This window comes from Hippocampus comes, unplaced genomic scaffold (genome assembly GCF_001891065.2).
Source record: "Hippocampus comes isolate QL1 unplaced genomic scaffold, H_comes_QL1_v1.1 scaffold105, whole genome shotgun sequence".
NCBI classification, from domain to species: Eukaryota; Metazoa; Chordata; class Actinopteri; order Syngnathiformes; family Syngnathidae; genus Hippocampus; species Hippocampus comes.
The window spans coordinates 1,693,465-1,708,420 of record NW_017806235.1 but is presented as its reverse complement, the minus strand read 5'-3'; the positions used below and the strand labels follow the sequence as shown (position 1 = coordinate 1,708,420).

The following is a 14,956-nucleotide window of genomic DNA, read 5'->3' as shown; positions in this document are numbered from 1 at the left end:
GCACCTGAAATCAAGGCAAACAGTTTTTGTCACTCTCAGTCATCAGGATTGAGTCTCGTCGAGGTTTCAGAATAATATATGTCATAGAAATGGTTTCTTTTACCCTGATACTCGCTGTTTGGCACACGCAAATTCACCTATTTGCTGATTTTGTTTTTACTCTTTTTTTCTTTTTTTTTTAATTTTAGTTTTCACATTTAAAAAAAAAAATTTTTTTAGGTATTTTCCTCCTATTTTTCCTCGATTTTTCATGGAAAATATATACGGAATGTTGGAAACTTTCACATTTGAAGGGGGAATCAAGCCCCAAATTTTCTTTACAAGAATATATTCTATGCAGCCACACTAGTCTAAACACGATATTCGGACTAATATGGCGTTTGTGGAATACGAATCCAGCAGCAAATTCCACCCATTTTTATCCATTGGGATCGGAAAATGGATGGATGGATGGATGGAGTTGCTCAGGGCTGAGGTTAAGGACCATTGCAAATGTTACATGACCAAAGTCAGAAAACAGATGAGGCGTGATTGGTCCTTACCTCAGCCCTGAGCAACTGTGATGTCATTTTCGGTCGACGGTAAGCGGCAAAATGGCCGCCCCCCGAGATTCACACTGCAGCATTTTCCTCCCATTTCCATGATGTAATCCAATCACGTTGCATCCACACGTTTGCTCTTTCTCTCTCACCAGGACGTTGCGCTTTGGCTTTAGTTTGCTTTTTGTGGCCAACAAACTGAAAGACGACACGAACCAATCCGGACTTTCTTCTGGAGTTTTGCATTCAGCAATTCACTTGTGGTGTTTTCAAATCCATTAAAAAATTGCAAGTCTATCTGCGTCTCGACATATTAGCGGCTTGTTTGTGTCACTGCTCAGCGAATGTCAAAATAGGAGGAAGTAAGTGGCCGGTGAACAGAGGGGAAAATGGTGCGGTTGCAAGAAAGTCTTGTGTTTCCCATAATGGGTCTTATCTAGTTGACCTTTGCGCTTTTAAAACCTTGAGATTGGTTTCAGCTCGAGCCAATCCCGACCAATCTGAGACCACTGTCTACACGAATTAGTCCAAAAACCACACTTGACCCCCGCAGGTCAAATTTAATCCGGGCCGTGCGGGGGCCGGACGTGGCCGAGACGGAGCGGAGCAACCCATTTCTGTCACTGAGCAACCGGGGGTGGGAGGCGCTCGTCGTGAGGGACACAAAACAGATATGTCATAATGATGTTTGAAAATGAGAGGCCCCATAACATCTCTCCACTGCCGCAGGCTCTTCACCCCTCTCTAATTTGGGATCCCTAAACTAAGCCAGAGCTTTTTCCAAACTTTGGGAGCCAATTATGTGCTGGTAGGTGTACACATCAGATGATTGCAGCAGCAGGGATATTATGGGAAGCCAGTGAATGGTTGAACTTCGACCCTGATCTGACGTCTCTGCTTCACTTCAAAGAAATCAAGAGAGCTCTGTGCTGATTGGCTGCGTTGGCCGAGGGCTCAGGGGGGAGGGAGAGGGCTCATTTTTTTTTTTTTTGGTCCAACCCGAAATGTCAATTAGCATTGAGGCTGAACCCGTGTTTCAACTCTGTGTGGGTGCAAATGTGTTGACGACCGAGCGGGCATATTATATTTTGCCATTTTTTTTCATTATGGTTGTTGTCATCATTTCATTTCGACTTCATGTCCTTTAAATTCAGTTGATATGAACATTTTTAGGTGTGTTAGCTTTGATTAGTTTTAGTGTTAGTTTCAGCTTTTCTGGTGTTGAGTGCACGATAAAAAAAGTCACAATAAGTATGATGTCATTAAGAAAACTACGATCACCAAACGACTGTTCGACCGTCCTTCTTTTTGCCCGAGCGGTAATACAGAAATAAATCCGTTGAAATAACTGCGGAAAGCCCCTCAATCAAATGAACTGAAAAAGACAAAAACACCGGACATTTTTGTTCGAATTATAGTCTGTGTTAATATTATAAACCTCAAATGTACTTTCCATTCGGTTTCATGGTTTTTCAATTTCAGTTTGACTGATCTCGCTAACGTGGGGACTCGGCGACAACTTCCAAACTATCCAAATATTTTCCCAGCCATGCACGTTTTTTTTTTTTTTTTTTAACTCTCTTTCTCTCACGTGGCATAATAGCGATGCAGTTGAGAAGGAGCGGCGCAGGTTGTTTTCGTGTCCATAAACACACCTGTGCTCCGCGGCAAGTAAAAAGTGATGACGAACAGACGCGTCCGACTGGGGAAATAAGTTGCTCGGCTCGCAAGTGGCAGTAATCCAGCCACTCCAAACTCTGCCTACAAAGAAATAAACACAGACATTATAAAGCCCTCTTTATCCCTCAACGACTATTCCCATAAATGCTTTAATCACTACTCCCGCGGGAGTGTTGTGTGCACGTGTGCGTGTGTGTGTGTGTGTGTGCGTGTGTGTGTGTGTGTGTGTCCATCTTGTGATGTCCGACTGGTCTCAGTGCTGCACAGATGGGTCTATTTAGCTGCCAAGCGCGCCTGTAATTTACCAACATTTATTCCACCCCCCCCACCACCGCCCCCCTCCCACCAGTCTCTAGTTTTGCACTTCTAATTGGATCGAGTGCCGTTGATCAGGAGGACTCGCTGGCATTTTCGGCGCTACGTTGTCTTTCAGGAATCCAGTCCGAGCTATGGTCTAAACTTTCACTGACTTTTCAGTTGGCCGCTCTATCTTAAGCAATCCCCCGCCCCCGTCACACACATGGTCTCATCTCTTTGCCTCCGTTCCCCCACCCCACCCCAACCACCCACCCCATCCCCCCCCTCACCCCAACCACCCACCCATCCCCCCCGCTTGAAGTTGGGAGAGGTTCCAGGGAAAAACTGGTTGTGCTCCAATTCATACACACGAGACGTTTCAGTGGAGATGAAAAGCAGCTGAGAGCGAGCGAGTCGGCGTGAGAACGCGCCGCGTCTTGATCTGTTTTTGGTGCTCAAGGTGACTGGCGTTAAGGACTTTATTGCCGCCTTGTCGGAACGTCACATCACATTAACTTGCAGAAGCCGGAAAGTTCCGTTTTGCGCCTTTCAGGTTGTTACCGGAATGGCTGTTCTCTTATTGGCCCTCGCCTGGTTGTGTTTTTCCTGCACGCAACCATCGAATTCCCTCGAGATTGATGCGCAATACGTCATGACAGGTGGACATGCTGACTGTCTTGTCTCCGACAATAAAGTGGGATTTTATAAGTGAGCACACCACTGGGAAGGCTCAAAAAGGGCTGTTTTTCCAATTTGTTGTCGGTTTTTCTCTGCTGTGCCTTTCATACACAAACAGTTTCATCACATTTTTTATGACAAGAACTTAGTAGAATTTCACACGAATAGTATTTTGTGAGAAGAAATAATTCACAGAAAAGGGGCAAATTTTGGAAAAGATTTTTTTTTTTTTTTTTTTTGCAAACTTGAAACAGCTTCGTCTTAATTCGTCGTGGCATACATGTGGCGCTTTTTTTTTTTTTTTTTTGTAAACTTGAAACAGCTTCGTCTTAATTCGTCATGGCATACATGTGGCAATTCCAAGAATTCCGCAGGGATTTATGACTAAAACTAATGAATGACAAAAGTCGACACTCTTAAAACAAGTGGGCCAAAAACAAAACAATTGAAAAATCGGACCGGCCTGCTACTTCTCAATTTGACTCAACTTTCTGGTTTGTTAGGTTGTGTCAAATTGACCCAAGTAACAGGTCGGTCTGATTTTTTTTTTTTTTTACCAGATTATTGTTTTTATTACTACTATTTTTATCGACCAAGCAGTTTTAAGACTGTATGTTTATATACAGTCTGTCATCATAATCATTTAGTATGACTTCACATCGATAGTATATACACTTCTATATACTACAATCATCGTCATTGCTTTACCAATACAAAATTTGCCAAAAATATTTGTAAAAATAACTAAATCACGAAGTAAATAAATAACCCTAGAAAACGTATGAGGTGCTGGAATAAATGTTATGAAAATAACATGCCAAACTACAAACTGCCTTACCGCTGTTTTAAAATTGAGGCAACATAGAATTATAAGTACCGGTATTCCAAATAAAAACCCGAATTTCCTCCATGTTTATTAGTTCACTGCACCCTTCGGTGCGCGTCGCGCTGCTGGAACTTCTCTTGCGGGACACTTTAGCCTCCAATTCAATGTTCAACATTTGCATGCTTTTCGACCACATTCACTGGACGCCGCATCCTGCGTTTGGACGGTTGCTAGGTGATACATCATCATCACTGTGGAGGAGCTTGAGGATCAACGTGATGACAGGAGTGCAGAACAAATACGGGCGTTCTCCTCACGCCCCGCAAACGTTTCTTCCGCCGTGTGCGCGCGGGTTTTTTTTTGTTCCCCCACCCACCCATCCCCCCCGCTTGAAGTGTGCGTCTCGGAGTGTTCGTGCGCCCAGTTGCTTTCCCCTTCAATGGATCAGATATCTTTAAACACTCAAACCGCATTGGTTTATTTTTCTTGTCTTTAAGGAATTGAAATGCTCACTCTGTGCCGACTGTACGTGTGTGTGTGTGCGTGCGTGTGCGTGGAGATAGAAATGTTTTCCTGCTCATGCGAGAAGTGGTCTCAATTACTGCCTTACTCGCAAGTGGAAACAGATGGCAGCAAATGATGGGAGACAAAGTTGCTCTGTCTTACACGCACACGCACACACACACACACACACACACACACACACACACACACGCACAAAGACAGTCCTCGAGTCTTCTTGACGCAGCTCATCATTCATACTCAGCCAGACTTCAAAACAGAACCTGTATGTTGTGCTACCTCACACTTCATTGACTGTGAGCCTTGTCCCCCCTGCCCGAACCCCCCCCCCCCAAAAAAAAAAACTTTGGACTGAGATCTCCTTTGTCTATAAAACCAACTCAGAGCTGCGGGTTGATGCTGTCAAGTAAAGCTACGCTGCTTGGTATTACTTTCAAAAAAAAAAAAAGAGGCTTTTATTCCCATTTTATGTATCCTCCACTTACCTCAGGTATTTCCTCTTTCGTTTCGCTTCTTTCATCCGTTCTGACCGTTTTCAACATCCGCGCCGTGATGGACGGATCTGGTTGTGCCTCTCCTCCGTGCGCGTTTCCTGCAAAATGATAAAATGCCGTCAAGTTGTTTCCAAGCGCAACCAAGGAATCTGAACTCGCAACTTCTCTTTCACCTTCAGTGGGAGGAGATCAGCGTGATGGACGAGCGCAACACGCCCATGCGGACGTACCAGGTGTGTAATGTCATGCAGGCCAATCAGAACAACTGGCTGCGGACACGCCACATCAGCCGGGAAGGAGCGCAGCGGGTTTACATCGAGATCAAATTTACCCTGCGCGACTGTAACAGCCTCCCGGGGGTCCCTGGCACCTGCAAAGAGGTTTGTGTTAACTCACACACACAAGCAGTAACATGCATTGACACTCACTGGCCATAACGCTTGCACAAGTGTTTCGTGAACCGAAACAAAATTTTGCTCAAAAATCTTGACTCGTTCCTGAAACCATCCCGAACAAAAACATAAAAGCAACAATTTTTTTTTTTCTCTCTCGTTGTATATGAGCTGGGAGATCTCGTCTGTGTTCTTCTGTTTGCTATTTCGCACTGAATTTGTTCACAAGAACGTTGCAAGGATCTGTTCACAATCCCTGAAAGCTTAAAAAAAAAAAAAAAAGTTCTTGGCGCAGCCAAAATATTCACCGCTCAAGCAGGTATTGGCGTATATGGCCGCAATCAACCTGATCAACTCTGCGCGAGGCAAAGGATGCTCAATAATTCTTGAGATGCCACCCGGCTCGGCGAAGGAGAAGTGTCCAAATCAACACAGATTTAGACAGATTTGTGAACAATGTTTGTGAGAAATCGTCCTTTTGTAAACTTAGAAAGTCTCTTTAAAAAAACTAAAGAAAAAAACAAAAATGGAGTTTACAATCAGTTGACTCCATCAAATCAATAACTCTCCGACAGTGTAAAGCCAATTTTTAATGTGGCGGTCTGTGAAATATTTTCAGCTGCTTTTCGTATCTGGTAAGTGTACTTTAAGACGAGAGCGGCCGTCGTAACTGGTGAGTGTGGTGAAATGGTCCCCTCCCAAGGGCGCAAGTCACTGAGTTCATCGCAACCTCCCGCGGACGTCTTGTTGAAGTGAAGAGACACTCTCTCTTCTTTTTTCCCCAATCAATAGCACAGCATTGCATTGGATTTGGAGCAAGTCGGAATTGGATCGTCTCTCACGAGAGAAAAAAAAAATAATCATGTTGAAACGATTCTTGCCGCATTTTGGTGCAATGGAGTGAGGTTTATCAATGTAATAATGAATGTTATGAAAATGGGCTGATGAAAACATTCTGACATTTACGCAGTTGAGCAAATTTATCTTTGAGCGTGCCTTCCGCTGGATCAACTCGTTAGATAATTGAAGGGGGTCTGACCTTTGCGTAAAATTTGTTCCCGTTTTCCCGTTTAGATGCTGTTGGTTTGCATCCCTTCGGCGGATTACAGAGAAAGAAAAAAAAAAGCGGCGTGTTTATTTTTGTGTCGGGGTAGAATTGCAAAGCAAGATACGCGCTTCTCATGGCATCTTCCATTTATCAGTTTGATTATGTCGACTTACTAGTTGTGTGTACTGAGTTGAGTGACTTTGCTTCCTGCAGCGTTAAAAAAACAATTCCGTTTCTTCTTTCCAATTTCAAAGACTTAAAAAAACAACGCCCCAGAGACGCTCTCCGGAGCTCCTTGTTTACTTTTAATTCCCGATATCTATTTTTTTTTTTTTTCACAGGCCTCCATTCGCTCATATCTGTGATTTTACTGCTCCGCCGTATTCACTTTGTCTCCGCTGTGTCTGTCTCTCGCGCTCAGTCACTGACAGAGCATTTCTAGATTGAGTCGTGGCGGAGATGCAATGAGATTGCACAGAGCGGCCTTTTCAAAGAGCCGCGCGATCGTTTTGCGACGAGTTGTCGAGACGGATGGACTGACGCCGAGGGGAGAGGGCAGCAAGCTTGGTTGAAATTTCACATCGGGTGCACTGGTGGACGCCCACGTGCTCGACTACAATGAGTCGAAATGAACGTCAACGTTTTTATTTTTCATTTTTGTTGTTGCAGACATTCAACATGTACTACTACGAGTCTAACAACGCCAACTTGTGGTTCATCAAGGAAGGCCAGTACGTCAAGATCGATACGATCGCTGCAGATGAAAGCTTTACACAGGTAAGGACACGCTTACGCGTACTGTCGTGACCGCTGTACCTGAAAGGGTTAAAATATTTGGTCAATCAGATGTAAAGTTGCGTTTTTGTAACGCATTGCACCGTATTTCCTCTCGCCAGGTGGACGTTGGCGACCGCGTGATGAAGCTCAATACGGAAGTGCGCGACATCAGCAATCTCAGCAAAAAAGGCTTCTACTTGGCCTTCCAGGACCTGGGCGCTTGCATCGCTCTGGTTTCGGTGCGGGTCTTCTACAAGAAGTGTCCGCTCACTGTGCTTAATTTGGCCCAGTTCCCTGACACGATAACAGGGGGGGACACGGCCCTGGTGGAGGTGCACGGAGCTTGCGTGAACGCCTCCGAGGAATTTGAGGTTCCCAAGATGTACTGCAGCGCAGACGGCGGCTGGCTGGTTCCAATCGGGAGGTGTGTGTGCAAACCGGGCTTCGAGGAGAACAAGGACATCTGCCAACGTGAGTGGACCGCGTGTGTGTCTGAAAATGTGTCCGGATGCTGGCTCGCTACTGCGTAAGGAAGGAATGGTGGCGTATTTTGATAACCGTGTGGGTTTGTGTCTGGCGTCCCTTTGCGAAGCCTCCCTCAACAATGTTAGGCCAGGTCTCGGAAGGAACTGTGGGAGATGCTTTGAGGCATCTTCTCCTCTATTTAAGAGGTGCACGCGTGTGTGTGTTTGTCCATCTTGAATATCTCGTTTACCCCGCTGAGCTGAGGAGAGCACAGTTTGAGAAAGTGCTTATTGCTATGTGTGTGTTTGTGAGTTTAAAGTGGAAAAAGGTATGCCCGAGGAAGGCGGTTATTGAGTCGTAAAACTCCACAGATGGCATGTGCAATGTGCGCCGTGTTTGTCTGCCTGCTTTGCCCGCATGTATTGGGGAGAGTAAGCTCCATTAGATCGATGCCTTCCCACCGTGTCCCCGCAGGCTCACTTTCCTCCAGGAAAGGGGAAAAAAAAAAAAACCCAAATCATAGATATTCATCCTCGCAAACTTGCAACGCGAGCACATAATGCAATCTCGGTTGTTTTTCGAGAAGCGGCCGCCAAGACACCCTGAAACCTTGGCAGTGGGGGCCTTAGAGACAAGTGAATAAGTACAAGCTGTACACTGCAGCCTGCACACTGGTAATGTGCACAGATTGCGTCGGAACTCTGGCTGCATCTCAATCGCAGTTGAGCTTCGCGTCTGTCTGGAGCTTCTTCGGTGAGGGCTGATTTCAGCAATTCCACGTCCTACTCTGTGTCGCCTCCCTTTTCCTTTGTTTAAACGTACACTCAATCGGCAGTCGTCTTTTTTATTTTTTTTTTAGGACCGACACGGCATAGGTGGACTCTATGGCACGTACGGCTATTCGCCTCGCAGTTTGCGAGTCAATCAATCACGAGTTGAACCAACAGTTATTCTTGACTTCTTTATATGGTTTCAGTCATAACAGCCCACCAAGTGAAACGGTAACCAAAATGTGGCCCGTGCCAAAAACGAGTTTGACGCCCCTGAGTTAGCAGGTTGAAGCCCATGAACACATTGCCATGAACCTACGATGTTTTGTTGCATGCTAAAATGCTAACTGCTCAATTTCCCAAGCTCGGTTTAACTCACTCATAGTGCATTTGTGTATATGCGTGTGGGTGTGCGTGTATATTGTCACTGCGGGGAGTGGGGGCGGTCTCAGATGGTCTAAGGTCAAAGAGCAGGAATCATGTGACCTTTGTCTTGTGTAATTACTTATGGTGAGTAGATTACCGGACGGCAGGCTTCCATTGTTGGCCATAAATCCTTTTTTTTTGGTTCGAGTTCAAGTTAAAGCATATTTGCTTGTGTGGTGATTATTGTGGAAACAATCGACGGGCGCTTGCCAAACAATTTGAATTCCCTTGTGATGATTAGAAGCATATCGGTGGCATGTTTTCCTTTGACACCTACTCACTTCACAAATGCATTTTGGGCAATTTAGGCTTTTTTTTTTTTTCTCCCCACATGCACTCAACAGGCAACACATTATGACCACCTGCACAATCTAATGAGATCCAATTCAAGAGACTGCAAAAACCAAAAAAGTAGGGGTTGGGATAATAAGGCTCAGTTTTGTGTGTGTGCACGTAAGCAGATCAAGTCTTGCAAAATGATTTCGAAGAACATTTCTGAACTACTATTGCGTTACCCATTTAATTAGGGGAAGCCAAGATGTTTTGTTTGTATGGTAGCAAGGCAATATATTTTTTAACCAACCTTATCTTTGGCCCAAATTAGATCACTTAACCTTAACGGTGAGTGCCTTCATTATAATTGTAATTGTACTTTGCAATAATAAACTTATTATTACGACCACTCTGGCAGTGTCCGTCAGAACCTAGCACGATTGTCTTTGTTTTGGTTATTGGATAAAATGAGTCATTTTGATCATGTATATTGTACTTTCAAAATCATATTGATCATTTTGCAGGCTTTCCTGAAATTGGTGTCCACCCTGTCATTCTTGAGTCACTTTTCCTTGAAGATACCCTCTGATGTATGTACGGCAGCGACGTTTTTAACAGCATTCCGAACAAGTGGACAGTTGCAGAATAAATATTGAAATTGATGTTTTATCATTGTCATTATATAGTATATATAATATATAGTCAAGTTTGTCCACTCTGTCACAGTGACATATCAGTTGATACAAAACCCTTTTAGAAATGGTAACTGTGCTGTTAAACAGCTTGCTAAGTGAATCATGTCGCTAAGTGAAGGCCCACCATGTACTCATTCATTGTTAGCATAAGCCAAAATGTCCACTCTGTCAGAAAGCTTATGGAAAAAAAAAACTGGTAAGAGTTTGACCACCTGTCAATGTGCACACACAAAATGTAATTTCATTGTGTTCAGAGAAAGAGATCAAAATACAGATATTTTTAGAGGGGAGGTTTGAGCACTGCAGTCGCATCCATGCTTGCATTTAAAAAAAGACATAAGAGGCCGCATAGAATATTAGCCAGTGCGTTACGCTTTAATGTGTCCCGCTGAGAGGCAGCCGGGCTCTGCCGCATCCACTCACACCTGTATGGTGGCTCTAAACAAAATGTTCCTGCCCTGACGCATTCTAAAGGTCCTCCTCTGGGAAAACACACGCTGCTAATGCATTTAAATCACCCTCTCGCGCTTGCCTTCGCACAAAGAGTTGGGGGATGGGGGGTGGGTGGGTATGGGGAACGGACGGGCATTTGCGACTCCCATTGTGCAGGTGAACAAGTCTTGTAATGGCCACTTTGAATTCCTTCTCTCTTGTTCCTCTTTGCCATTTCGCTGCTCTGACGTTCATTGTTTTTCCGTGCTAATGTTCTGTGCGGATCTCCCCCTTTTTCCCCCTTGAGCTGCCTCATTTTGTGTCAGTGTTTGTCTCTGACTCCCATCCGTGCCCCCCCCAGCGTCTCTCTTTGTATCCTCATCCCTTTCTCTCTCTCGGTGTGAGGCGCTAATGGAATCATTACTAGCCTTTCTGTGTTAGACAAACAGCAGACACCTCCAATTACTGCCCCCCCCTGCCCCCAGCAACCTCCCCCTTCTATATGCTATGTCTAACCGCGCTTCGGTGTCTCTCTCTCTAATCAGGCTTTTTTTTTTCCCCTCACTGTCCTTACACATTCTTATGACAGTCGTTTTCCACCGTGCCATCTTTGTTCATAAAATTCAGTAACTTTATACGATTAAGAATACCAGCTAGCTAGCTAGCTAGCTAGCTAGCTGGCTGGCTGGCTGGCTGGCTAGATAGATAGATAGATAGATAGATAGATAGATAGATAGATAGATAGATAGATAGATAGATAGATAGATAGATAGATAGATAGATTGTGTAATTGCTATTCTGTTAACCTGTGTTATATCACTCACACGTTTGCCGCCTGTGAACTGAGGCGCGCGTGCTCAACAACGCTGCGACTCCATCACGGGCAATCATACAGATGCGCTTTGTCCCTTCACGGGGACTTCCAAAATCTCTCCCTCACTCCCACTCCAACCATCATTTGCACACTCCAGGAGGCCACCGCTTCTTTCAGACAGGCTTGTTTGTCTCTCATACATTCGCCATTACTGCCTCCATTCCCGCTTGGCGGTCCTTCGCCCTCTCCCGCTTTCTCCCAGGCGGCAAGGGAGCACGGTAAAATCTCTTCTCAAACCTCTTTAAGCCCAAGGGGTACACGTTGAAGGGCAGGAGTGTGTGTTTGCATGTGTGTTCTGTCCTCTTCTGTGTGCCTGACAGCGCCAATTACCGCCTCAGATGGAGAAAAGAGAGCGGAACAGGACAGACACCTGTCACCTCGTAAGACCTCCTCGCACTCTCTTTTCCTCAGCATGCCGCAGTACTAAAGCTCGGTGTGGCACTCCTTTTTTGTTGCAGACGCGACTCGATTTATAGCAGCTTTCTCCTCGCGCAATCGGCATCTGTCCGGTGCTGCAATCATGACGTAACAACCTAATTTACAGGAAGAAAGTCAAAGAACCACGACATTCAGATTCCTTTTCGCTTTCTGAGAAACTGGACTAAAAGCAAATGAGTGAGGCGCTCAAGGCTCGGGCACTGCTGATTGCTGATATGCTGAACGTACAGAACCGAATGGACTTACTCAGAGATATCTAGACTATTTAGGACATTATAAAATCGCACTCAGACCAAGGGCATTGGGACCTCTGCCAAGGCTTGGTCGTTTGTCACCTGAAAATCATCTCCCATCTCGGACATTAAGAGCACAGGAGCTACAATTTGCTATGAACCGAGGGAACAAAGTGTTATAGGATCCTACTCAAGCACCGCAAATTACAATGCGATCTGTTGAGATTTGACAGCAACATTAATGGTAAGCATGTGAACACGTTCAATGGGATTTTCCATGTGACTCTTCTGCCAAGTGCTCCACAATCTGAATCTTAATTTAACAGTTGATCTTCAGATTTTGCATAAACAGAGCTAAATTTAACCTTAACCCTGTTCAGGGACAGCAGTTACTACAGCGGACATCTTATCAGGTTACAGGGTGCATGAAAGGGTTAAAAAAGCCTCAGTGGTTCAGATCAATGGACAAACCCATGAAAATTTGATTTTTTTTTTCATCTCCGGTGATCTCGTGGTAACCTGTGATATCATTTTCAGCTGACATAACGTGGGAAAAACTCATCGGCCATAATAGGATCACTGAAAGTAACATCTATTCGTTCTCAGTAATGTTGACTCTAAAACGTCCAAGTTGCCTCCTGGACGCGCGCGCTTCACCCATTCCGCTCATCGTTTCGTTGAAAAAGACGGGTAAACCACTGCTCTGAAAACATAACTTCCTTGGAAGAGAACCCGCCTATTAAGGGCTGGCCATGTGCAAAAGTCAGGCAAACATCACTTTTACACACCATAAAGTCCGCTTGGCTGCCGCTATGAGATCATAACTTTAGGGAGGTGACGCAGAGGTCTGTACAATGTCGTTTACAGAAGAGTTTGGGGGGGAAAAAAAGAAAATCACCCAAGCTGTGAGTGGAATTTGGCTTTTCCGTTTGTTCAGTGACGGGCTGCGATCAAAGGGCTGCTTCTCAGCTGCTAGGACAATCAGACTTTGGCTACGACCACGGAGCAGGAGGAAAAGAAAACTCTGTTTATGCACCTTGGCGAAAAAAAAAAAAAAAAACGACAAGCTAAAGGTTATAAGACTTGGATTCAGTCAGGCTTTAATCAAGATAGGCCCTTAGATGCACAAGATGAAAGCGAGTGCACTTAAAAGGCCCGTGCGTGCACGTGCACATGCACACGCACGCGCAGACGCAGGCGCGCAGTCCACGTCAAATCTCATCGGAAGATTCCAGGCTCTCTTCACAATGAAAGGTTTTAGCAAAGAACAGATGTAGAGAAAGGCTAATCTTTACACCTGTAAAAGAGATCGAGCTCATTTACAGGGAGCGGCGCACGCGTGTGCGTGTGTGTGTGTGTGTGTGTGTGTGTGTGTGTGTGTGTGTGTGTAAAGCACAGTAGGGAACCTGCTTCACTTCATTGCCTCACCCACACAGAACCTGAAGTCTGTCTCCATCCCACTAGCTGCATGTGTGTATTAGTGTGTGCGTGTGTGTGTGTGTGTGTGTGTGTTTGCTTGGTAAAGTGAGCAATTTTGTGTTCACTGCGCACAGACGTTTGAAGGTCAACGCCCTCGCCCCACACACCCCCTTTCCATGTTCACACACATGCTGTTCTTTGGTTTCTGCGCTCCTCTCTTGACGGCAGCTGGGGGAGCTTGAGAGAGCTTGAAGGTAAAAAGGAGGTAGGGAGGGGGCGGCAACAAAAAGGATTTAAACAGCAAGTCAAGGAGCTCTTGCGGGTATACACGAGATGTCGTGTGTGTGTGTGTGTGTGTGTGTGTGTGTGTGTGTGTGTGTGTGTGTGTGTGTGTTTTCTCACAACTTTGGGCATTGTGGCCTGTTGAAAGTGTAAGGCCTGCTACGCACTGACTGAACTGTCGGGCAGTTTTTGGGGGTTTGGACAACTCATTTTCATGAGTGATAAAGGCAAAAAAAGTTTTTTCTGTTCAGATTACAGTACGACTCCCATCACAGTGACGCATCGCATGCAGGTGGTGCAGTTTGATTCCCTCTTGTTGGTTAACAGCATCTGCCTCCTCGTAGCGTCAGTGCTCGTAGTCGTCCAGCTGCGGCAACATTTTCAACAAAAAAAAAAACGGGGCTGTTGCAAAAATGATACCTGTTAAGGTTGAAAACCACAAGCGCCCCGCAGCCGTACCATCGCGGTCAAGCAGTGACAGTCCAAAAGTTCCGACATTTTCCTCTCAACAAAAACGGGCCTGATCCATCCATGCCGCTAAACTAACTCCAATATCCTCCGCCGATGAATGTCGAGGCCACAAATGCCAAAAACAGTCGACGGAGCGTCTACACGACGTGCGATGCACATTAAAACCGAAAAAGGGGGAAAATCTAAATCAAAGAGAAAGAAAAGCGGAGCTCTTGTGTCAGACTGCCAAATTTTGTCTTGGTGTGTAGCAAAGAGTGGCCAACTCTAATTTTCCATAATGATCCATCTCAGTCACGTTCTGGAGTTTTTTTCCCCTCCATATTTACAGCTGGATGACTTTTGAGGTGCGTTCATGGGAATTTTATCCATCCATCAAGCAGAACATGAAGTGATTTCATCCCCCGACGTGTTCACGCAAAAAGCTCGAGGCATAGAATTGTCCAGAATGTCGGCGAAATTAAGATTGTGTAACGCAAGACTTTAGCCAAAACCTTTGATTGATTAATTAATTGATAAGCGGCGCGTTCCAAAAAAACGGAACAAGAAAAGTCTCGCCATCTCTCAATCTTCTACCCGTCTGTACACGCTCTTTACAACCCGCTTTATCTGTCTGGCAACACTTTCCACAATCCCGCACTTAATTTTGCCTTTATCTCCCTTTTCTACATGCGCGCCTCACCTCAATCCGACATTCCTCTCGCCCCGTTTCTCATCTCCCCCCTACCCCCCCTCTTTTGTGTTTGAACAAATGACACACATCGTTACAAAGGATTTGGGCGCTCACGCGACTCTCGCCACACAATAGTCGCCATCTACATAGCCGTGTGGCATTGATGCAGACAATGTCCAATTACACGGTGCCTCAAAAGCTCACATCCTCTTTCGCCGCGGCGGATCACCTGCCTCGCTCGAGCACGGTGTCGGG

At 45.3% G+C, this 14,956-nt stretch overlaps 1 protein-coding gene across 1 annotated transcript in view; it reads left to right on the top strand.

Moving 5' to 3' along the window:
- The window catches only part of LOC109507309 (ephrin type-A receptor 3-like), a 74,219-nt gene that overhangs the window by 15,190 nt on the left and 44,073 nt on the right, over positions 1–14,956 (top strand). Inside the window, exons 3-5 of the mRNA XM_019856640.1 lie at positions 5,216–5,416; positions 7,146–7,253; positions 7,373–7,724. Of these exons, the coding sequence (XP_019712199.1) occupies positions 5,216–5,416; positions 7,146–7,253; positions 7,373–7,724 (661 nt within the window). The remainder of the gene's footprint in view (positions 1–5,215; positions 5,417–7,145; positions 7,254–7,372; positions 7,725–14,956) is intronic.